General features: G+C 36.0%; 1 protein-coding gene across 2 annotated transcripts in view; it reads left to right on the top strand.

Moving 5' to 3' along the window:
• The window catches only part of TAOK1 (TAO kinase 1), a 137551-nt gene that overhangs the window by 72551 nt on the left and 38207 nt on the right, over positions 1-26793 (top strand). For both annotated transcript variants that reach the window (XM_090291609.1, XM_090291610.1), the window contains exons 5-9: positions 2465-2566; positions 3787-3832; positions 4392-4488; positions 6328-6441; positions 8882-8973. In XM_090291609.1, the coding sequence (XP_090147735.1) occupies positions 2465-2566; positions 3787-3832; positions 4392-4488; positions 6328-6441; positions 8882-8973 (451 nt within the window). The remainder of the gene's footprint in view (positions 1-2464; positions 2567-3786; positions 3833-4391; positions 4489-6327; positions 6442-8881; positions 8974-26793) is intronic.

Below are 26793 nucleotides of genomic sequence, written 5' to 3'. Positions count from 1 at the left end.
TGCCACCAGATGCAGCTTAATTGTCACTTGCCATTCACTGATAGGGTTTTGATATGAGTCTGCAAGTAATTGATTTACTATGGTCTCTGTGCAGTCAAACCTCTCTGCTAATGATAATCTGTGTTTGGAGCCACTTCCCAGCACTAGCAGCACCGTGTTGGCCACGCCTCAGATCATCAGGCATTTGGTTCTCACAAGGAGCGTGCAACCTAGATCCCTCTCCTGTGCAGTTCATAGGAGGGTTCACGCTCCTGTGAGAATCTGATACCGCTGCTGATCTTACAGAAGGCAGAGCTGAGGCCATGATGTGAGCTATGAGGAGCAGCTGTAAACACAGATGAAGCTTTGCTTGCTTACCTGCCACTTGCCTCCTGCTGTGCTGCCCGGTTCCTAACATGTACCTCTACTGGTTTGTGGCCGTCAGGGTTGGAAACCCCTGCTCTATACATATTAAACAATAACTCCTCATTTCCCCTTTCCTACAGCCCCTAGAAATCACCATTCTACTATCTCATTCTATCAATTAGGTTAATGCACGTAAGTGAAATCATGAAGTATTTGTACTTTTGTGATGAGCTTATTTCACTTAACGTAATGCCCTCAAAGCTCATCCATGTGTCAGAATTTCATTCCTTTTTAAGGTTAAATAATACTCCACTGTTTTCATGTGTGTGTGTATGTTTGTAAAACACCACATTTTTTTCATCCTTTCATTCATCTGTCAATGGACACTTGGATTTCTTCATCCCTTGGTGGTTGTGAATGATGCTGCTATAAACATGGGTATACAGGTAGTTCTTTGAGTCCCTGCTTTCAGTGCTTTTGAGTGTATGCCTACAGGTAGAATTTCTGGATGTCTTTAATTTTTAAAGATTTTTGTTTTCTACTCTTTCAGATCTCTTTATTTTATGGTAAATCTTGTTTTTGTGATCATACTATGGGTATGGTTGACACTATTGTGATTATATCAGTGTTCCATCATTTTGATACCCTAAAAACTCCTAAAAATTCCTAAAGCTCAAAAAACTCTTCATTTTTTACAAGTTTACTCTAATTTTATTCACCACTCTGTAGCACAATTTAGAAGTAGCTTTCACTGTAAGACTTGTGCTATGTTGGAGTCTGATTAGTCACACCTAGAACATAAAGTTTCATTTAGGACATCATCTTTTTACATCAAACATTAGTGTCATTCATGAAATTTTTTTACATTAAAAAATATAGGTTTTTGTTTGCTTTTAGAGTTTGTCTCCCAGAGCATTCAAATTTGAAATTCAAAGCCCATGAGACATTTTCTGAATTTAGCATCTTATATCTTACACAATTTATATAAAACACTGTATACCTATTCTGCTATATTTTGTTGAAGGCTTGTTAAAAACCATAGGAGATGTATGATCTTAAATTCTAGTACAAAATATTTCTTAAATTTTTCTATTATGCTAGTTTCTCTGACTTTAGAAAAGCCTAAAAAAGGTAAAACAAGAACAAAAACCAGATTCCTGCTCTCCATGCCATGCCCACTAAGCTTACAGACAGAAAACACCTGGTTGGGTTCTTAATTTTTTTTTTTAACTTTTTATTTATTGATTTTAGAGTGGAGTGGAAGGGAGAGGAAGAGAGAGAAACATCGATTTGTTGTTCCAGCTGTTTATGCATTCATTGGTTGCTTCCTAAATGTGCCCTGACTGGAGATCAAACCCACAACCTTGGCTTATTGGGACAGCTCTCTAACCAATAAACAGAGCAACCCGGCAAGGGCCCTTGTTGGGTCCTTTAGAGTTCCCTGGTTGCTTCTTAACAGTAACATTGTTTAGGATATGGCCTAAGTATATCGTTTATTGCCAATGGTTTGTCTATATTGCTTGGTAGGTGTCAATGAAGAAAGCTCTTAGTAAAATATGTAGGAAAATGTTTTCATGCTGCTTATTTTTTTCTGTGAACTCTCCTATGTAATAACTGATTGTTACTAGCATTTTAGAAAGTGCATTTACGAATTTATGTCTCAGAGTAATTACTTCATTTGAGTTTAAAAAACAAACAAAACCTTAATATTGGTAGAAGATACAAGCCAAAAACACAATAGGTGAACTTTATGGTATGTAAATTATGTCAATAAAGCTGCAAATAAGAGGGGAAATTGAATTTTGAAGAAGAATCTCTAAATATGGTATATAGTTTTCACTAATGTGTGTTGTGTGGTTGTAAAATTTTAATAAGACTTATTGATGATAAATTTTATCAAACTAAAATTTGTCTTACCTTGAATGAAATAATTTTATAAGTTATATAATGTAGTTCCTTTTAAATTAATTATTTTCACATTTAATTTAAATATTGCACATAAAGCAAAGTGATATGTTCTCATTAACCATTAATCTTGTAATTACTTTTTTCTTATATAAATTTCTAAGGAAAAACAGCTGTTCATAATTCTTACCTTTATTTTTTTTTCTCCCCACAGAAATGGCAGGATATTATTAAGGAAGTCAAATTTCTACAAAGAATAAAACATCCCAACAGTATAGAATATAAAGGCTGCTATTTACGTGAGCACACAGCATGGGTAGGTATCTGCTCTTCCCTTGCTGTAGTTGGTTTGGACATAGAATTAATTAAAGTAAGAATGTCTCAAAAAGGTCATGTGAAGCTTGCAAAAAACACCTTGAAATATTATTTCACACTGAGAAAGGAAGCAGCTTTTCCTAGAACTCCTACTCCTAGGAAAAAGAACTTTTGCAAGTTTACTGTAGAGATTTAGTTGACCTTTATGTGCATGGTAAAATATTCTCTTGACATTTTTTAGTACTTTATGAAACTACTAAATGGTTTCCCCAACATTGTGAAAACAATGCTATTACTCGAGGCTGAAAATTATTACATCTTTTTTTTTACATAAAGGTATTGTAACCTATTTAAGAGTTCTCAGTGAAGTCTTGGTCAATCCTGGTGAAATTTGAATTGATTGTGATTCCTTGGCTGAGTAATAATAAAAGTAGAAAATTGAGACACTTTATTAACAAGAAGTGGAGACTAAATTTACCCTATTTTTACCACTGAGGTGGTAAGGTAGTGATCCTACAATGGTATAGGGATAATAACTGTATCTTTTAAGAGAAAGGCTACATTTTCTTTAAACAGGAATGACCCTTTATTTTGAGTAATTAATAAGCCATAGCTAATTATCACTTTAGTGTACTGAAGTTAGAGTTATCCAGTTTGATTTTGGTGGTGGTTGTGGTGATACACCTAAACTTGAGGCTGTGGTTAAGGAAAAAGCTGTGACATTGGGCTGGTTACTTCTCTGTTGATCTCGAGTTTTTCTATCTGTAAAACAAGGAAATAATAGGGGCTACATCATAAGGTGGTTGTGATGATTAAATTAGTTATATATGTAAAATACCTGACACATAGGAGTTGCTCTGTGTTTGCTGTAAATGAAACATTTAAACTGTAACCTAAGCTTTGTGCTTACAGTCCTAACAATCAGTATTGCTACTCTAGGTTAATAGTAACAGAATATGTATATTCCTTTATAATTTTAGTAATTATATATGAATTACACATCTTGTATAAGCAGTTATATGTTTATAAAAGATTAATGTTATCATTGACTTTATGTATGCATTTAATAATTGCTAATTACATAAGTATTTGTTTTTTAAGGTAAATAATGATTAGAGTTTGTTTTACTTCAAACTGTATCTCAGTGAATTTGTATTATCTGAAATAGAATCTTTTCAGTAATATATTTTAATGCTTTTATAAATATTTTTTCCCATATAGCTTGTAATGGAGTATTGTTTAGGATCTGCTTCAGATTTACTGGAAGGTAGGTTTCCTTTAATATTAAGGGGGAAAAAAGTATTAGCAAAAGGAGAATTCAGTAGGAGATTTCTTAAATAATATAAAAACTTTCCAGAAAGTGTAAACCTTAACTTTTTCTACAATAGATTCTCAGCATGTGCACTATCCTCATTTAATTTTATATAGTACCATAAAACAGGTGCATTTTCTTTTATTATGCCTTAATGAGCATTTTTCTGCATTCTTTGTCATTCAGCTTGATCTGTTTCTTCAGTTCTGAATGAAAATATGTGAGGATAAAGGGAACACTTTTGTTATTTTTGTTTTTATTATCATCAACACCAAATAATTGTTAAATATTGTTAGCTTTGAGGAATAATGGCTGTAACCACTACTTTTAACAGCAAGGCACAGTTGATACTAGTTATAATTTCAATAGCCTTGTTTTATATCTTGGGAGGCAAATCCCTTGTTAATAAATGTTAGTGTTTAAAAATTGCCCATATATATCCGATATGTGTATTTATTACTTTAAACAAAATATTTTATATAGTAATTATTTTCAAATAAATTCTTATTTCAAGTTCACAAAAAGCCATTACAAGAATTGGAAATAGCAGCAATTACACATGGTGCTCTCCAGGGATTAGCCTACTTACATTCTCATACTATGATTCATAGGTAAGTAAGTTAAAAATTATCATATATTAACAGGCAAATGGTTTGTTGCATTTATCAGCCCTGGAACTCATTAGCCCTGAAATTTTTATTGGTTATAGCCAGACAAAAGCATTTCAGAATCTTATAAACTCATTTTTTTTAATTGTCCATGCTTTAAAAAGAACATTCTAGTTCACTGATCTCTTTGTTTCGGTTATTTTTATCTTTGTCTACACATGCTACTGGCCTTTTTGAAGTATATGTACTTTATAGATTTGGGGTACAAATTTAATTACAGAATTATTTAAATTGCAAAATGGAGACTACATTAGGGATTATGTAGTTTTTTTCTGTTTCACAGATAAAGAAACTGGTGCCCTAATTTGAGACTAATTTCCCCAAGTTTGTAAATCCAGATAGAGTAATCTAGACTAACCCTAAATCTTTTGTCTTCCTGGTAATTGATAATGCTAGATTTTTTCCTTTGATTCCATAACTAAGACATATAAAGGCCATTTAAGACTATCCTTTTGAATATTAATCCTTGATAGTCCATGATAATGGATAGTAACACTAAGATTAAACCATTTTATAATGCATTTTTAGCATTGGTATTGGTTTTGCCTGTTTTAGAAGGAAATTAACAATATTTTTATTATATATGTGAACCAGGCAATACATATTAAACTGTATGGTAGAGTCATCATGAAATAATGGGTTATCATTTTTCAAAGTACCCCTCCATTTAAAGAAAAATAAATGGAGTGACAATAGATTCAGTATTATATTCATTATAGTACTATAGTAAGAATTGACAAGTGCTTGGAAATAAAGTTTTTCATTTTTGAAAGTTTAAGTGTATATTATAGTACCTATTGGACATACAGTCTTATGTAAATATCCATTATTTTCTTCGTTTGCATGGATATCATGTTTGCTGATTTAGAAAAGTAAGCTCAAAAGTAAATTTGGGATCATTGGTATTACATTATCCTTATATATCAGTTTTCATATTACATTAGGTGAATTATGCTAAGCATTGGAAATGATATAAATAAACCTTTTAAAAAAGAATTGGGGGCATATATGCAACAACATCAATGGGTCTAGAGGGTATTATGCTAAGTGAAATAGGTCAGGCAGAGAAAGATAAATACCATATGGTTTCACTTATATGTGGTATCTAAAACAAAACAAAACAGAAACAGCAACCAAAGAGATGCTTACAAGAAGGGAGGAGGTAGGAAGATGAGTGAAAAGAGGAAGAGGAATATAATCAGTAATACCGTGATAAGTTTGCACAATGACAGATGAGTACTAGAATTAGTCAGGTGATCACACTATAAGGTATAAAAATGTCAAATCACTATATTATACACCTGAAACTAATAAACCAATAGAAAATTGTATACCAACTACACTTAAATTTCAAAATTTTAAAAAGTAATGAAAATTTGGGTTGAAATTTTTTGTCTTTTTTTTACATTAAGTGGGGTACTTAGAAACCTTAAATTTATGGGGAAGTGGTCAGCTAATTAAATTCTGTTTCTAAAGCCATTATTTATACCAGTAAACAGGAATTCAAATATAGACTATATGCCCCAATTGCATGATATTCTGTCTTCCGTTTTAACTGCTATTTTGTCTTCTCTTTTAAAATATTATTTTTATAAATTTATATGAATTCTGTGTTTTCTAATTTGGATCTTAATTCTTACTGACCCAATTGAGAGATTATGCTAGAACTTAATTATTTTTATTTCTCCCTTCCTACTTTACAATTTTTTATTTGGTTTTTATCATTTTCAACACAATCTAATGAAAGAAAAAGAAGTAATTTTCTGTGTTCCTTAAACCCAGAGATATCAAAGCAGGAAATATTCTTCTGACGGAACCAGGCCAGGTGAAACTTGCTGACTTTGGATCTGCTTCCATGGCATCTCCTGCCAATTCTTTTGTGGGAACGCCATATTGGTAAGTATAATCCTATCTGGCATTGATCCTCATAATTGAAATTACAGGTAATGTGTGGTTGTACTCTTTTCAGATGCCTTTTTGCTGGAATACAATGCTGTTTTGGACATTTTTAACTTAAAGCATTATAGTTTATTTCAAATACAGATTTGGAGTGCTGCCCTGCATCCTGTTTTTTCATTCCTTCCCTGCTGCACCTTCACATTCTCTTTTTAATTATTATCTGCATCATGTATTGGGTGTGGAAGTGAAAAAATCAGTAAAAATTGAAGTGGGGAGTAGATAGAAATGCTAAGTGGGAATCTGTTTTCTTCAGGCGTATACGACGTATCAATGATCTTCATACTAAGAATACCTAAGACTGATAGCTAATTTAGAGTTTTGAGGATTTTTATATGTTATTTCAGAAAACTTCAAATACAAATAAAAATCAGCATAGTGTAATAAAACCTCTCATACCAATCATTCATCCCAACAGAATTATTCCATGGCCATTCCCACCCTATATACTCACTCCTCTCTCTTCTTCTTCATCCCTCATTTATTTTGAAGCAAATTTTAGACATTACATAATTTTCACCATAAGTAATTTAGTATTAATGTCAGCAAGTTTGAAGGGAATAATTTTTCAGATCTTCATCTTCTATTCATTGGGACCTCTTTATCTGTGTATGCTGAGAGTGTTGTCTTGGGTCTACTACATCTTTTTTCCCCATGGACCTTTCAAATCTCCTTTCTCCCGCTTTATAAAAGAAAGGCTTTTTACCCATCCTGAATATTACAATGATGCATTGCTCTGGGATGTAAAAGCCTCAGAGCAACACCAGAGGGACAATTTTAGAATATATAGCATCCATGAGAAATATTGAAATCAGGACACAACTCTTGGTAAGGCTTTGTGTCTTTCCCGTCATCTCCCTTCCCATTTCTTTTATTCCTTGCTCTTTCTTTATCCGCAGTTATCTTCCCTCCCTTCTTTTTCCTAATGTAGAATTCATAACTGAGATGGTTGTCATGGGGACATATTAACATGTCATTTGTATTGGAAAAATGAAGTCAGACTTTTTTGATAGGGGTTGTTCTGATTTGACTGACTGATATGACCATGAAGACTGGCTTTGCTAATTAAGTTATATGGCAGTGTTTTTGATAAGTGGAATGAGCTAGTTCTGCAGCTCCAAGTTTTAAATATCTTTAGAGCATATATATAATATCCTCTGTGTGCGTGTGCGCTGAGCATTTTATCTTTTGCAACTATTAAATTTATAAAATTTAGATATAAACTCAAAAATGTTCACGGAGATACAGTTTTTCTAAGTTCATTGGAGGTAAATGAATTTAAAAAATTGAAGACCATTGTTCTCTAGAAGAACAAAAAATTTTTAAGTGAACCCTAGTTTAGAGAGTCTCCTTCCCCTCTATAAAAGAAGGGTTCTGTGAGTAAATAGTATTACTTAGTGGTTCTCCTCTTTAGAAATTAATGATGAATTTTAGATATTTAAAAGGTTCTCTGAAGTTCTACAATAAAAAAGTTTAACTTAGTAATTTTCCAAACTTCAACATCTTAAAGAACACATTAGAAACACCCTATTATTAACAATTGAAAGTATGTTTTATTTACATATTTGTTAATTTGTATGCAGTATATTTGGAACGTAGTAACAAGGCACATATTTATATGTATTTGCACACATTCACACACACACAGGGGTGCCTAGTGACAATCTTATTGAAGAAGTCAGCAGGCGTTTTAAGTTTCTGTCTGTGCTTAACTCCAAATGCAAATGAAGTGTAAGGTTGAAGTACCATCAAAAATGTTAGGCCCAGGTGAAGACATGAATTAATGTTTCATTTTATAACCAAGACACCTATAAGATTGATTATTTTCTGATTGTTTCAGTTTTAAGCTTCCCTAGCCACTGTTATCACAAAACACTTTTTATTTGAAAGAAAGATTGACAAACTATGGTTATTTAGTGTTGGTTATTGTGGCAAATATTTTCTGAAATAGAGTGAGCTAGCTTGTAACTTCAAGGAAAATAACTGCTGATATTCAGTGCCAATCATGGAATTTGATATTTTCAGCAAAAATTAGACATTTGTAAATGTCTGACATGAGACCACCGCTGGCCTAAAGGATATATAATATTAGAATCTTCAAACTTGAACAGATGCAGAATGCAACCCTGCTCTGTGGCATCCTTCCTTGAGCATGCTATTACATGATCATCATAGATAGTGAGAGTGAGTCTCACACTATCTGTGCAGTGGGAGATATTTACCTCACAATGTAATGCACTCATTTCCCGTGATAAAAATTTGTATATCTACAAATATTGTCTGCATTTCACAAAAGTATTCTCCATGTAGATGGTCATTATCTTTTAATGAATAGTATACATTATTTTTACTTTAATTTAAATGATATTTTATGTTTTAGGATGGCCCCAGAAGTAATTTTAGCCATGGATGAAGGACAATATGATGGCAAAGTAGATGTATGGTCTCTTGGAATAACATGTATTGAACTAGGTAAGCATTTTTATTATTATTATTATTATTATTATTATTGTGTAGTAAGATTTAATCGATGTCTTATCTCCATTTCTGTACCAAATTATAGGTTTTTATTCTTTGTGTCAGTTACTTAAGGGAAACAGTACATTTATTAAATTTTTTACTTTTGTGACCTGTTAATTTTCATATATATTAGGTATATTATATTTCTCTGTTAAATTAGGTCTAAAATAATTTTCCACTATGGTATTACATTTGAAATATCTATGTATAACATTAATGACTATTTGCTAAACACCTAGAATATGTATATAATTATTAGACTTACCATCTATGAAAGGTCTCTAACGCATTCATGAATTACTTATCTCTACTTAGGATGCTTATGACCTTGAATTAGGTATGAGAATTAGATGCCAGGCTGCATACCATATTGTATGTAGTGTTTTGATTTTATATACACATTTTATTTTGTTGCCCATAAATGAAACTATGCTTAAGGCAGTGGACCATCATAACTTTACTAATATTCCCACTTGAATGGAACCAGTTGGTTAATTGGACTGTCATTGTAATTAAAGATGATGAACATCTTCTTGCTTTTGATTCCCCATACTTCCCTACTCCCCACCCCATCAGCCCAATATCCTTATTTTTTCCTTTTTTTTTTCTTCTTATAAGAATATTTCATTAAACTTTATTTAATGTGGGAAATATTGGGAGTGTTTACTTGGACCATTCTGGTAGTGACCAGGGATTGAAAAGAACATGTTAAAAGTAAAATCTATGTGTAATTTTGATAAATCATTATCAACCTGGGTTTGTTAGTATTTTTCTAAAACAAGTAGATAAATTAAGGTAAAAATAAATGTAAAGCTTGCTTATCATTACACAGTAGATCAATATCATAATTTCCATTACAACCAGACTGTTTCTATCTTGTGGTATAATATTTTTCCAAAGTAATCTTTAAATATTTGCTTTTGTTGGAATTCCTACATTAACCATTGTCTCTAGGCTCTATATCATATTTATTTTAAATCTGACATCAGAAAACAGAGGTTTGGAGACTGTCACAATGTCATTCTCTTCTGATCTCTTGGTCTCAATTTGAGGTTTATAATAATGTTTCTTCTATTTGAAAATATCTTTAAGTCCCTTAAACTTTATTCCTTTACCCTTGATTCTTCTTCTTACTGGTAGGTCCTAATTAATTAAATGTAGAGATGCTGGTTAATATACTCTGTCCATGGAATATTTTCACATACTATACCCCTTGGTGATAGTGAAATGTTATCGAAAGTCCTATTAGTTATCATTGATGTATTTTAGTATTTCCTTAATTAATATTAATTAGCTAAATGTACTGCTCAGAAAGAAATCTGTGTAAACTGTGCAGTTTCTGTGAAATGGCTTCTTACTTTTTCTAGGTTTTCCAGTTTTTTATTATAGTTCATAAAATAGACTTATAACAAAGCAACTTCAGAAGATGTGACTGCCTGTATATAATTTTAAATAAATGAGACCACTAGAGTTTTAGGCATACATTTGTTATCTTCAACTTTTTAAATAGTCTGTCATAATCACTTTTTAAGATTTTACTTACAAATGTTTTGAATTATGAAGTACAAGTCAGGAACTACATTTTAAGGCTGATTCTGGTTCCAAGGGAAGAGTCTAGGTATAGCACAGGCCAGTTAAAACTTTCTGCAATGATAGAAATGTTCTGTATCTGCATGGCTTTTGAGCACTGGAAATGTTGTTAGTACAACTGAGGACCTAAATTTTAAATTCTACTTCATCTAAATAAGTTTGTGTTTAAATAGTCAGATGTGGCTAGTGGCTGCCCTGTTAGGCAATACAGGTCAGAGGCATGATTTTCATTGCACATTAGATTTGCAGTCTTGAGAAATGTATCTATTATATGCTTTTCTAGTTTCAATCAGTTAGAGATAATGAATAAAGCAGATTATTTTCTTACAGTAGAGGTGAGAGAACAAACTTAAATCAATTGTACTATCCTTGGTTTTGATAAATATAGATCTAAATAAATATGACTCACTCATACTTTGTTATCATAAAGGTTGAAATAACTTGGTTATGTCTTACGACCAAGAAATCTTAAAGTGCAGGATATTTCATAGGTGAGTTTGTATGTTTGTTTACAATTTGATGAAAAAGATCCCTAATTTGTTTTTTTTTAGGCTATATGCATGATTGTACAATTGTTATAAAAATAAAATTTGCCATCATCTTCCTGATTATAAAAGCATACAGGATGGGGCAAAAGTAGGTTTAGAGTTGGAAGTATGTGAAGCACATATTTTATTTTTGTATTATTATTTATTAATTATTGTATTATTTTCTATACCAACAACTGCAAACCTGCTTTTGCCCCACCCTTTATGTTGAGGGTATAGTATTTTGGAAATATATAAAGGAGTATAAAGAAAATAAATGAAAATAACTATAACAGTAAATTATTAATGGATACACAGAATATAAAGACATAAAGACATAAATTGTGACAACAAAAACAAAAAGGGAGGTTGTAGGGAGTAAATATGTAAGCTTTAAAATTTGTTCTCTAGTTATGAATTTAAAAGACTATTAAAATATAAATTGTTAAAACAAAAACCTATTGTCAATACATAGAGGAGAAAGAGAAGGAATCTAAGCATATTTGTACAGAAAATCATCAAATCACCAAGGAAGAGAGCTAGAGAAGAAAGAAACAAAGGAATTTAGAAAACAATTAACAAAATAACAATAAATACATATCTGTTAATAATAATTAATTGTAAGTGGACTAAATCCTCCACTCAGAAGACATAGGTGGCTGAGTGGACTTAAAAAGAAAAAAAGAAGACTAATCTATATGAGGCCTACAAGAGGCTCACTTCAGATGTAAAGATACAGACTGAAAAGTGAATGGATGGGAAAAGATACTCCGTGCAAAGGAAAACCAAAAAAAGCTGGGGTAGCTCTATTTATGTCAGGCAAATAGACTTTAAAACAAAGACTAATAAGAAACAGAGAAGGGCGTTACATAATGATAAAGAGGTCAATCCAACAAGAAGTTAGAATTTTGTAAATGTGCACCCAACATAGGAGCACCTAAATACATAAAGCAATATTAACAGACCTAAAGGGAGAAATAAACAGCAACGTAATAATAATAGTGCACTTTATTACCCTGCTTTCATCAATGAATCCATCATTAGACAAAAAATCAGTATGAAAACATTGGCTTTAAATGTCATGTTAGACCTGACTGACTTAAATAGACATGCAGAATAATTCAGCCAAAAGCAACAGTACACATTCTTCTCAAGTGCACATGAAACATCCTCCAAGATAGATCATATGTTAGGCCACAAAAGAAGTCTTAATAAATTTAAGAGAACAAATTGTATCAAGTATTTTTTTCTCATCACAGTGGTACAAAACTTGAGATTAATTACAAGAGGAAAACTGGTCAACACACAAATATATGTACATTAAACAACATGCTATTGAGAGCAGGGAGCCAGGAGGAGTACAGGGAATAGACCAGTAGGGGGCTATGGTGGGGAGGGAGTGGAATTTTAGGAAGGAGGTCCCACAGTCTAGAGTCTCAGTGAGCCCAAGGGGTGGGGGTTCCCTCCAGATTCCTGAGCCATGGGAGCTGGAGCTGACCCTGAGGACAGAGAGCAGAGGGTAGCACCGTGCTGGTGCTCCTTCATGGTTCCTTCTTGCTTACCTTGGTTTTGCTTGTCACCTCACCCTTGGCCACAGTCAATGACAGGGCACAGAGTCCCGAATAGATGGAGACCTAGTACATGAGCTCAAACTGCCTCAGCCTCTTCTGCTAGCTCTAGGGCCCCCTGTCTTCCCCTGCCTCAACACTGGACCATCCAGCTCAGGATTAATGGCAATGAGATTCAGCCTCCAGCTGCTCTTAGAGAGGCACTGGGCTAGCCAGTGAGGGAAACTGGCTGCGGAAGGAGACTTCCTGTGTTTGTTATGTATGGTAGGTGGGTGTGGAATGTTATGTTGTAGATGGGGGTTTACGGGCTATTGTATTGCTTCAACAGCCAGAGCCCCCTGGGCTGGGGAACTGGACGGTGGGATCTAGGGCAGGAAGTGATGTCTGGGGGTGGCAGGGAGAATCATGAAGCCCCTATTCTCTGAGGCCATGAGGCCATGATGTGTGTTTTTGTGGGCCTGTGAGGGCCTGGTGCAAGCCAAGACCTTGTTATAAATAGGGGCAGTGCCACCCGGAGGGGAGGGACCCTGTTTCTTAAGAGACCCTGGGTCAAGACATTGTGCCCAGGTCCCCTGGTTGGAGTTGAGTGAGAATTCAGGGCCAAGTCTCAGGGCACTGGGGCTGGGTCACAGGATTGTCACCACCACTGCACTGGGAGTGGGTATGGAATAAGAGACAGCGATGGGGATCCCTAGAGGGTCCTCCAAATGAGGAGAGGGGCTGGAGAGGGGGGAGGGTTCAAAAACCCCCATGGTATTGACCAACCAACCAGTGGATCAAAGAATAAATAGAAATAAAAACATCTCTGAAAACATGAAAAATGGGAATATAACATCCAGAATGCCTGGGATGCAGCAAAAGCATTTCTAACAGGGAAGTTCATAGTGATAACTGCCTACATTAAGAAATGAAAAAGATAATCAAAGAACCTAATTTTACACCTTAAGAAACTAGAAAAAGAACTAAGCTCAAAGTTAGTAGTTGGGAGGAAATAACAAAGATCACAGTGGCAACAACTGAAAGAAAGAGTGAAATGAATATAAAAGGTCAATGAAATGAAGAGCTGGTTTTTTGAAAAAATAAACAAAACAGACAAACCTTTAGCTAGACTCATCAAGAAAAAAAGTAATGACTCAAGTAAATCACAAATGAATGAGGTAACAACTGATACCGAAGCGCAAGAGATTGTAAAAACTAGAGTTGACCCCTTGAACAATGGGGATGACTAGGAGTGCTGAACATTACATGGTCAAATCCATGTATAGCTTTTGACTCCCCAAAACTTAACCGCTAATAACCTACTGTTGACTGGAATCCTTAACCAATAATATGAACAGTCAACACATTTTTTATGTTATATGTATTATATATTGGATTTTTTACAATAAATAAGCTAGAGAAAGGAAAGTGTTATTAAATCATAAGAGAAAACACATTTACAGTACTGTCTACATTTATTTATACCTTAAGCTTATGTTGTCTTTTTACAAGCTGAATTGTCTGTCAGTACCTACATTAATATTGTCTAGTATGATACAAAACACTGTGTATGTTCTATGTGTTACTAATATTGGACATCAAAAATAAAAGATAATGTGAAAAATTCATTTATTTACAAGTGTAATGATTCATGCATTAATAACAATGAATAAGAAATATAATTACTTTATGGTAGCCTACAGTAATTGATATGATTGTTTCATGGCAGTAAGAACATCTCCAAAATTTTTTCCAGTATATTTATTGAAAAAGTTGATGTTTAAGTGGGCCCACACAATTTAAACCCATGTTGTTCAAGAGTCAACTGTACTATAAATAATTATACACCAACAATTGTATTACCTAGAAGAAGTGGATAAATTCCTAGGAACACAACCTACAAAGACTGAATCGTGAAGAAATAGAAAATCTGAACAGACTGATTACCAGTAAGGATATTGAATCAGTAGTGAAAAACCTCCCAAATAATACAGTTCCAGGACCAGATGGATTCACTTGTGAACTCTGCCAACATTTAAAGAATTAATACCAGTCCTTCTCAAACTCTCCCAAAAAATAAAAGAAGAGGGAACACTTGCAAACTCATTTTACAAGGCCAGCATTACCCTGATACAAAACCCATACAAGAACAGTACAAGAAAAGAAAATTATAGGCCAATATCTCTGATGAGCATATGTGCAAAAGTCCTCAACAAAATATTAGCAAACTGAATTCAATAATACATTAAGAGGATCATACAATATGATCAAGTGGGATTTATTAAGGGATTGAAGGATGATGGTTCAGCATTCACAAATCAGTCAGTGTGATACATCATTAATGAATGACAAAAATCTTAATAGATGCAGAACAAACATTTGACAAAATTCAATATCCATTTATAATAAAAACTCAACAAATTGGGTTTAGAGGGAATGTACCTAAACATAGTAAAAGCTGTATATGACAGTCCCACAGCTAACATCTTACTTAATGGTAAAAAAATAAAAGCTTTTCCTCTAAGATCAGGAACAAGACAAGGATGCTCACTCTTGCTGTATTTATTCAACATAGTATTGGAAGTTCTAGCCAGTCAGTAGACAAAAATCAGTTGGATTTCTGTATACTAACAACAAGCGATCAGGAAGAAAAATTAAGGAAACAATCCCATTTACAGTCACATCAAATAGAATTAAATGCCTAGGAATAAATTTAACAAAGGGGGTCAAAGACCTGTACTCAAACTATAAGACATTGATGAAAGAAATTGAGGAAGACACAAATAAATGGAAAGATATTCTGTGTTCATAGATTGGAGTAATTAATATTGTTAAAATGTCCATACTATCCAAAGCAGTCTACAGATTCAATGCCATTTCTGTCAAAACTCCAATGGCATTTTTCACAGAAATAGAATAAACAATCCTAAAATTTCTGTAAAACCACAAAATATCCTCAATAACCAGAGCACTCTTGATAAAGAAGAACAAAGCTAGAGTTATCATGCTTCCTGATTTAAAACTACATTTGAAAACTGAAGTAATCAAAACAGTATGGTATTGTCATAAAAACAGACACATAGATCAGTGGAACAGAATAGAAAGCCCAGTAATAAACCCACAAGTATATAGTCAATTTATGACAAAGGAGCTAAGGATCCACAATGGGAAAAGGACTGTGTTTTCAATAAATAATAATGGGAAAACTGGATCACTATTTTAAACCATGCAAAAAATCAACTCAAAATTTAATTTTACAGAAACAGTCCACATTTGTAGATACATATGAGAGACATGTACAAGATAATGAGTAGGCTCTCTGTAACTATTTAAATTTTTAAATTTGTCTTAGTATAATAGTAGCTTATTAGAATTTGAGATAGAAAGTGTCAGTTAAATTTGACAAAGTTCATCACAATAGATTTGGTAAATCTCCTATGATTTTTAGCTAAATTCAGTGTTCTTTGACAAAACTGAGAGATGTTCAATTTTACACTAAATGGCAAAATAAAAAAGCATAGTATGGATTGATATATTGATGGTACACCAGTTAGAAATGGTATACCATTTAAAAATTTTTAATATTCTACATAAAAACAAGTTATTTCATTCATTCAGAATTTCTTCAGTAAACTGTCCCCTTCCAAAACTGTTTACATGGTGAGCCAAGGTAACCCAGGATGGAGTATCAGAGTCATGTGATTACAGGAGGGAGTTCCCACACACCAATAGCTTGGTATGGGGAAACAGAATCTAATGAGGGTAGCCATACAAATGGGTGGTCAGTTTTGGAGATTCAGTGCCCCAGTGGAGTGACTGAGGCATTCATACCTAGAAGTGACTCAGCATGGGGTATCAGAGTCCAAGTAGGCTGAGGAGGTGACACTTGAGGAGTGACCTATTATATAGGATCAGAGTCTAAATAAGAATATCCATTTTGGGGGGATGCCTCTACACACTTGTAATGTCTCATGAAAAAAGGGGGCTTTCCTCATGACGACTGATGAGGAGGGCCTCACTGCAGTTTGGGTAGGGTATCAAAAATTGAGTGGGATGAAGAGGACATTCACTCTGTAGAGTGACTTTAAATAGGGTTTCAAAACTTCAGCAGGGGGAAGGAGAACATTGCTCAAGAGAAAGGATAGTGGCAAGAACAGGAGACTGGTTACATACAGGGGGAATTTATCAAATAAGAAAATATATTAACCCTTTGAGTGCTAATGTTGCTGTGAGCGACGCTGATAAATTTTCCCTAAAATGCCAGCGTCATTCCCAGCGACTCTTTTTTCAGTGGCTATGAATGTAAATAACAATGGAATAATTCGTATTTTATGTTTTGTTCTCCTTTTTTGTACCTCAGGTTATATATTGATATAACTTTTTCTCATGTTGATCCAAAATTTGAATTTTTACGCTTGTTCAAATACTGACATATTCTGTTATAATTTTTACTTACATTTTAAACGGTCCTTTTAATTTCATTTATCTTTGCAATAATCGTCGAAATTCTATGCAGTGTGCATGGTAAGTAAGCTTTTGCTAATGGACATTTTCATTGCTTCACGGTATAGCATTAGCATTTTGTCTATAAACTTTTTCACTGTTGATATCTTGATATCTCTAGTGTGAATGCCGTTTGTGTTCATTTTTTTTGTACATTACAAAGTTTTTTTTTCAAAAATGTATGCAATATTTGGCATACTTCTTGCTTATTATTCATGTTGTTATGTGTTTTTTCAAATTATAATCATAGGTTTTATATTATGCCATATATACTTCAAAAGCCATTTTGAAGGAAAGAATTTATTTTTTCTAAAATAATTGTTATAATAAAATAATTTTAATGCAATAAATTTTTTTGTAAATTGCATCAAAGAACACTGCTTACAAAAGAAGAGTGTATTTACTATATGGCGTGAAATTTTCAGCAAATTATTATGAATAATGATGTTTTTGTAGACATTTTTCATAAACTCTGCATTTCTCAGCAAAATAGCCTGGCAATTCTCATGCGAATTTTAGCAATTCCACATGGCACTCAAAGGGTTAAGTAATGAAAGCAAGGTCTTTCATTGTCAGAGAAAGGTGTTACAAATGATAGAAAGAGAGAAAGCTAGAATAAGTATTATAGTATTGGATTGGATTTGAGATATTGTAGTGAACGTAATTGTTTTCAATAAGTATGTGTTAAATATGCATGTGTATATATAAATATAGCCCTGGCTGGTTTGGCTCAGTGGACTGAGCGTCTGCCTGCGAGCTAAGTGTCGCTGGTTCGATCTTCCAGTCAGGGCACATCAGAGAAGGAAAACTCTGACTCCAAAAAACCTCCGCTGCCTTGCGGCATACCTCTTCAGGGGAAAGGCTAAGGGAGTAAACCCCGACAGAAAGTCCGGAGCCGGAGTCCCTAAGGCGGTTCGACGTTGTAGTCAACACCGGCAACTCCTGCGGCGCACCTGAAACCAAGCTGTATTGACTCCGTCTTTCCCTTGGACCCTTCAGCTGCGAAGAGAGGGGGGGTCTGCTGCATGGGCAACAGCAGACCCTCCATATCACCCTGCCCAGGCTCTGTAGCTCCAGCTTCACTGGAGAGGACACTCCAGCATCATCGCAAGATGTCGATTCAACACGGGAGGAGACAGATACCGTGTCACTCCCGAGTCGGACTGCACAACCATTCTCGGCGGTGCAGATACTCTTAAGAAGCTACACCATCGTCTCTCGAGACGGACGGCTGCCGACGACGACGATATATAAATATATTATGTACCTATATGTGTTCCCTAACTTTATTCACTAAGAGGATTTAAGAGCAGTGACACTTCAGTGGCAAGGTGCACACCTATTGCCACAGATCTTTGTAGAAATGGTTGATCCAGTGTCTGAAGTAGGGAAAGTACCAGATGAACCTGGAATATCAGAAAGCAAGGAGGTGATCAAGGAATGATGAGAACATGTCAAAAAGACAGAAGTAGTACAAGATCCAAGATGGCAGAGGAGTAAGTGGAAGCTACACTAACCTCCTCCCAGGACCAATCTGGAATTACAGCTAAATTGTAGAGAAAGCATCCTGAATAACCAACTGAACACTGGTTGGAGAAAAGCCTTATAACCAAGGACAGACAGAAGAAACCACTTCATCACAACAAGACTGGTAGGGAGTGCAGAGGAGGCGCGAGAGGGCTGGCTGGGCTCCCACGTGTGGCAGCTGAAGTTATGGAGGGATATTCCAGCAGCCGGGAGTTCCCCCTGAGAAGTGTGGGGTCTAAAGCCCAAGCTGGGCTCCCCAGCCTATAGCACCAGAGCTGGAAATGAACCCAGATAACATCCAGCTGTGAAAAGCAGCAGGGTTTCTGCTTGTTAGGGAGTAACAGCTGGAGACACAGAGAGCCTTTTAAAGGGCCAACACCCAAAATTTCATCTGCAGCCACTTACCCACGGCTTTCGCAGAGGGAAGACAGAGTGGACTAGAGACTCTTGAAGCGAGTCTCAGGTTGGTGGCTCTGGGGTGAGAACTGAAGGAAGAACTGCCAGGATCTCTGTGCTGAGTCATTCCCCGTACTGCAGGAGCCATCTTTCTCAGGCAGAGCAGTCCTCTCTAGGAGTCATCAGCTTGAGGGGAATCAGTAGCCCCACCCACAGAAATTACTCCCGTCCCAGCCCCGTGGCACTTAATCCGACCTGCTGATTACAGTTTAAGGTTATGTCACGGATTAGTTTAACTAGTAAGGCAGAGAGTACAAAGAAGCAGTCAAAGTGGAAAGACAAAGAAACAGACCCCAAATGAAAGAACAAGAGAATTCTCCAGAAGAACTGAATGAAATAGAGGCAAGCAATTTATCAGATAGAGAGTTTAGAGTAATGATTTATAAAGATACTCAACAGCACGAAAAAAAGATACAGAAACCATAAAAAAAGGACCAGTCAGAAATAAAGAATGCAATATCTGAAACAAATAATACACTGGAAGGAATGAACAGTAGATTACATGTAGCAGAGGGCTGAATCAGTGGTTTGGTAGACAAGGTTAAAAAATCACCCAGGCAGAACAGGAAAAGGCAAACGATTTTTTTTTTTTTTTTTTTTTTTTAACGAGGAAAGCTTAAGAAACATTTTGGGCAACATGAAGCATAACAACATCCTTGTTATGGGAATAGCAGGAGAAGAGAACAAGCAAGGGATCAAGAACCTTTTTGAAAAGAAATAGTAACCAAAAACTTCCCTAATCTGGTGAAGGAAAAAGACACATAAGTCCAAGAAGCTCAAGAATCCCAAACAAGTTGGACCCAAAGAGGCCTAACTGAGACATATCATAAAAAAATGACAAGGCTTAAAGACAAGGAGAGAATCCAAAAATTGTATGAGAAAAGCAGGTAGTAAAAGGGACTTCTGGCTAATATGGAGGCCTAGACAGACACGCTGGGTCTCCCTCCACCACTAAGAAGGAATACAGCTACCTCAAAACTAGAGACAACCAGAAGTTCCAGAATATCGAGCTGCATGGAAGTCCACCAAACAAAGATATAAAGAAGAAATATTTATCCAGACAGGTAGGACAGGCAGAGCTGGGGCGGAGAGGACACGGTGTGGTTGTGGCAGTGGTGGTGGTGGCAGTGGCGGCAGCGGCAGCAGCAGGCCGGCAGAAAGCGCAGTCACACATTTTAAAAAGTGGGGAGGACACGTGGGGAGCGTTCCCAGCTCCTGACCAGACCGCTGCAGCTCACGGTCCCAGTCCCAGGGAAAATCAAGCCTCATTGCTTTTGATTGTGCAAACCAATGGGGGTTGGGATGGAGGAAGAAACTGTCAGTCTCTCAGCAGAGTCCACTTGTTTAAAGGGCCCCCACAGCCCTAGAACATCCGAGACCCACCCATTCTGGGAACCATGGCCAAGGCAACAGCTAGAGAGGTGCCAGCCCCATACATAAGTGGGAGAAATGCCTGGAAAAGGGGCGAGTGCTGAGCAAGTGACACTGTTCCCTCTCTGACCCCTCCCCCACACAAAGCGCCACAACGTGGTGAAATGGGTCACCCTATACTGACGAGTCCCTAAGGTTCCACCCCTTACAATGTAACAGGAGCGGCAGCTCTACCTAAGACACAGAGGCAAACAAACACAGAAGCCTGTCAAGATGAGGAGACAGAAGTATGGCCCAAAAGTGGGAACGGATCAAGGTTCCAGTGGGAGAACTAAGCGACTAGGAAATAGCCAACATAACAGACGCAGAATTCAAAACAGTGGTGATAAAGATGCTCACAGGCTTGACAGATATGCTTGAGTATGGCAAACGCATAAGGGAAGAAGTCAAGGCAATGATAAGTGAAATAAAGGAAAATCCACACAAAACCAATGGTGAAGGGAAGGAAACCGAGGTTCAAATCAATGATTTGGAACATAAGGAAGAAAAAGACAGTCAACCAGTACAGAATGAGGAAACAAGAATTGAAAAAAATGAGGAGAGGCTGAGGAACCTGTGGGACAACCTTAAATGTGCCAACATCTGAATCATAGGGGTGCCAGAAAGGAAGAGGAAGAGCAAGAAATTGAAAGTTTATGTGAGAAAACAATGAAGGAAAACTTCCCAAATTTGGCAAAGGAAAGAGACAGATAAATCCAGGAAGCACAGAGAGTCCCAAACAAGCTAGACCCAAAGAGAACCACATCAAAATACATCATAATTAAAATGCCAAAGGTGAAAGATAAAGAGAGAATCTTAAAAGCAGCAAGAAAAAAGCAGAGAGTTACCTACAAAGGGTTGCTTATAAGATTCTCTGCTGATTTCTTAAAAGACTTTGCAGGCAATAAGGGACTGGAAAGAAGTATTCAGTGTAATGAAAAGCAAGGACTTACAACCAAGACTACTCTATGCAGCAAAGCTATCATTTAGAATGGAAGGGCAGATGAAGTGCTTCCCAGGCAACGTAAAGCTAAAAGAGTTCATTATCACCAAGCCATTATTATATAAAATGTTAAAGGGACTTATTTAAGAAAAGGTCAAAACGATAAACATTAAAATGACAACAAACTCAAAACTATTAACAACTGAATCTAAAAAATAAAAACAAAATCCAACTAAGCAAGCCAGAGTAGAAACAGAATCATAGGTATGGGGATCATTTGGAAGGTTAGCTGGGAGAGGGAAGGGGGGGAAATGGGAAAATGGTGCAGGGATTAAAAAGCATAATTGGTAGGAACAAAATAGGGGTAAGTTAAGAATAATATAGGAAAGGGTGAAGCCAAAGAACTATATGCATGACTCATGGACATGAACTAAGGGAAGTGGGATTGCTGGGGGATGGGGGTTACCAGGCAGAGGGGAGCAAAAGGGGAAAAATTGGGCCTACTGTAACAACATAATAAAATATACTTAAAAAAAAAAAAGCAGGTAGTTACATACAAGGGAGCACCAATTAGGCTGTCATCTGATTACTGAACAGAAACATTTCATACCAGAAGGGAGTGGCGTGAAATACTCAACGTGATGAAAAACGAAGACCTACAGTCCAGGCTACTTTATCCAGCAAGGCTGTCATCTAAAGTCAAAGGAGTGTTAAGGAGCTTCCCAGACAAGAGAAAACTAAAGGAGTTTGTTAACACCAATTAGTACTGCAACAAGTGTTAAAGGGCTTGCTTTAGGAAAAAAAAGAAAAGAAAGAAAAGAACAGAAGAAAGTCTAACAATAAAATGGCACTAAATACGTATCTATCAATAATCACCTTAAATGTCAATGGGTTAAACGCTGCAACCAAAAGACAGAGAGCAGCTGAATGGATAAGAAAACAAGACCCACATATATATGCTGCCTCCAAGAGACCCATTTCAGGTCAAAAGATACACACAGACTAAAAGTAAAGGGATGGAAAAAGATATTTTATGCAAACAGAAAGGAAAAAAAGGCTGGTGTAGCAGTACTTATATCTGACAAAATAGACTTTAAAACCAACACTATAGTAAGAGACAAAGAAGGACACTATATAATGATAAAGGTAACAATCCAACAAGAGGATATAACACTAGTAAACATTTATATACTCAGTATAGGAGCACCTAAATATGTGATGCAAATTTGATGGACATAAAGGGAGAGATAGACAAAAATACAGTGGTAGTCGGGGATTTTAACACCCCAATGACTTCAATGGGTAGATCTTCCAGATAGAAAATCAACAAGGAGGCAATTGCCTTAACGAACTAGATCAGATGGATTTATTTGATAACTTGAGAATTTCACCCCAAAGCAACAGAATATACATACTTCTAAAGTGCACATGGAACATTTTCTAGGATAGACTACATGTTAGGACACAAAACAAATTTCAGTAAATTTTAGAAGATTAAAATCATATCAAGCATCATCTCTGACCACAATGCTGTGAAACTAGAAATCACAAAAAGGACACTGAAAAACACATAAAGACATGGAAGCTAAAGAACATGTTATTTAACAATGAATTGGTCAACAATGAAATAAGGAAGAAAGCAAAGATACCTTGAAACAAATGAAAATGAGGACACAAGAATCCAAAATCTGTGGGTTACTGGGAAAGCAATACTAAAAGGGAAATTCATAGCATTACAGGTCTATCCCCACCCCACTCCATCCCAAAAGCAAAGAAGAAAAGGCTCAAATAAGCAATTTAACTTCACACTTAAAGGAACTTGAAAAGGAACAGCAAACAAAGCCCAAAGTCAGTAGAAGGAAGGAAATAATAAGGATCAGAGCAGAAATAAATGGAATAGAGCCAAAAAACCTATACAAAAGATCAGTGAATCCAGGAGCTGGTGTTTTGAAAAAATAAGCAAGATTGATAAACATTTAAGCAGACTCATCAAGGGAAAAAAAAAAAAAAGAGAAATGACCCAAATAATAAAATCAGAAATGAAAGAGGAAACAAACACAGAAGACTTCCAGCCAAGATGGAGGCCTAGACTGACACACTCCGTCTCCCTCCACAACTAAGAAGGAATACAACTACCACAAAACCAAAAATAACCAGAAGTTCCAGAAAATAAATGAAGTCCAACGTATGAAGTTATAAAGAAGTGGTGCTCGTCTGGACAGGTAGGAGGGGTGAAGCCAGAGAGGAGAATTCAAGCTGTGCTGGCTGTGGCAGCTGCGGCGACAGAGGCAGGACAGCAGTAAGCACAGACACCGTATTTAGGGGGAGGTGAGAAGCGCCTGGGGAGCACCCACAGCTGCAGATCAGACCCGTCAGCTTGCGATTCCAAAGCCAGGGAAAGCTGACCTCCATTGCCTTGTACTGTGAGGCCTGGAGGTGGTGGGACTGAGGAGGAGGCTCCCAGTCTCTCAGCAGAGAGTGAGTGGCAGGAAGCCATCTTGGACCCCCACCCTCACAGAAAATGCCAGAGTGTGGTGAGACGGGTCACCCAGTTGTGACGAGTGCATGGGGCTCCGCCCCCTATAGCGTAGGAGGTGTGACAGCTCTGCCCAGGAAGCAAAGGTAAACACAGAATGGTCAGGATGATACAGATCATGATAGAGATCCCCCGTGATTCAGCTGACCAGACAGCAAATATCTAATCTAATGGCTCAGCAGATAGGAAATCTTTCTGAGGCTCAGTTCAGAGCTTTGGTTATAAAAATGCTTACAGACCTAACAGCAGATCTTAAACAAGACGGGGAAGGAATGAAGGCTAGTCCTGCTGCTGAAATGAACAAAAACACATACCAAACTAGTGGTGAGGGAAAGAAAACCAGGGATCAAATCAACAAATCAGAACATAGGGAAGGAACAATCAATCAACCAGTGCAGAAAGAGGAATCGAGAAGTGAGGAAAATGAGGAGAGGCTCAGAAACTTATCGGAGAGCTATAAGCGGGCCAACATCCAAATCGTAAGGCTGAAAGAAGGTGAAGAAGAACTAGAACTTGAAAAATTATGTGAAAAAATAATGAAGCAGAACTTCCCTAATTTGGGGAAGGACTTACAGGTCCAGGAAGTACAGAGAGTTTCAAAAAAACTGGACCCAGGGAGAACCACACCAAGACAAATTATAAACAAAATGTCGAAAATTAAGGATAAAGAGAGAATCTTAAAAGCAGCAAGAGAGAAGAAGAGAATTACATACAAAGGAGTCCCAATAAGACTGTCAGCTGATTTCTAAAAAGAAACTCTGCAGGCAAGAAGGGACTGGCAAGAAATATTCAAAGAAATGAAAAGCAAAAACCTACAGCGACAATTACTTTATCCAGCAAAGCTCTCATTCAGAATAGAAGGGCAGAGAAAGTGCTTCCAGGACAAATTGAACTGAAGGAGTTCATCAGGTCCAAACCACTGTTACATGAAATGTTAAAGGGACTTGTTTAGGAGAAGGAAGATCAAAACTATGAACATTAAAATGAAAATTGTATCACAACAACCAACAACATAAGCTAGGGAATTGAAACAAAGGCAGTCTAAGTAGGCAACGAGAGTGTAAGAAAATATTGTGAACGCTATATACCAACACACTGGACAACCTGGATGAAATGGATAAATTCCTACAAGCATACATTCTTCAAAAACTAAATCAGGAAGAATCAGAAGATCTGAATAGATAGATTACACCTAGTGAAATTGAAGCAGTAATCACAAAACTCCCAACAACAAAATAGAACCCATGGACCTGATGGCTTCACAGGTGAATTTTACCAAATATTACAATAACTAACACCTTCCCTTCTCAAACTATTTCATAAAATTCAGGAGAAGGGAAGGCTCCCAGACTCATTTTATGAGGCCAGCATTATTCTAATTTCAAAACCAGATAAAGACACTACAGGAAAGAAATGTATAGGCCAATATTCCTGATGGACATAGATGCTAACATTGTCAGCAAAATATTTGCAAACCAAATACAGCAATGCATCAAAAAGATTTTACACCATGATCAAGTGGGATTTATTTCAGGAATGCAAGGTTGGTACAACATTCTCAAATCAATAAATGTGATATACCACATAAGCAAAATGAAGAATAAAAACCACATGATCATATCAATAGATGCAGAAAAAGCATTAGATAAAATTCAGCACCCATTTATGATAAAAACTCAGCAAAGTGAGATTATAGGGAACATACCTAAACATAATAAAGGTTAAATATGACAGACTCACTGCCAGCATCAACTCAATGGGCAAAAATTACAAGTGTTCCCATAAAGATTGGGAACAAGACAGGGATGTCCATTTTCACCTCATTCAACATGGTACTGGAAGTCCTAGCCACAGCAGTCATAAAATAAGAAGAAATAAAAGGCATCCAAATTGGAAAGGAAGAAGTAAATCTGACAGTATTTGCAGATGACATAATACTGTATGTAGAAAACCCTAAAGATTCTGCCAAGAAACTACTAGAACTGATAAATGAATTCAGCCAAGTAGCAGGATAGAACATTAATATCTAGAAATCAGTTGCATTTTTATATGCCAATAATGAGCTAACAATGGGAAATTTAAGAAAACAGTCCCATGCACAACTGCTACAAAAAGAATAAAATACCTAGGAATAAACCTAGCCAAGGATGTAAAAGACCTGTACTCAGAAAATTATAAGACACCAAAGACAGAAATTGAAGAAGATACAAATAAATAGAAGCATGTACCATGTTCATAGATAGGAAGAATTAAAATCATTAAAATGTCCATACTACCCAAAGCAATCTATAGATTCAATGCAGTTCCTATGATGAATCCAATAATGTATTTCACAGAACTAGAACAAATATTTCAAAAACTTATATGGAACTACAAAAGAGGACCCACATAACAACAGCAATCCTGAGAAAGAACAAAGCGGGAAGAATCATGCTACGTTGTATGAAACTATATTATAAGGCCAAAGTAATCAAAATAGCATGGTACTGGCATAAAAACAGACACATATCCATGGAACAGAATAGATAGCCCAGAAATAAACCCACAACTGTATAGTCAATATTCAACAGAGCAAACAAACACATACAATCGGCTAAAGATAGTTTATTCAATAAATGGTGTTGGGAAAGTTGGAGAGACACATGCAGAAAAATGACACTAGACAACTTTCTTAACCACACACAAGAATAAATTCAAAACAGATTAAAGACTTAAATGTTAGACCTGAAACCA

This window comes from Furipterus horrens, unplaced genomic scaffold (genome assembly GCF_987537825.1).
Source record: "Furipterus horrens unplaced genomic scaffold, mFurHor1.1.pri manual_scaffold_11, whole genome shotgun sequence".
NCBI classification, from domain to species: Eukaryota; Metazoa; Chordata; class Mammalia; order Chiroptera; family Furipteridae; genus Furipterus; species Furipterus horrens.
The sequence above is the reverse complement of the archived record's forward strand: the minus strand, read 5'-3'. Positions and strand labels throughout refer to the sequence as shown.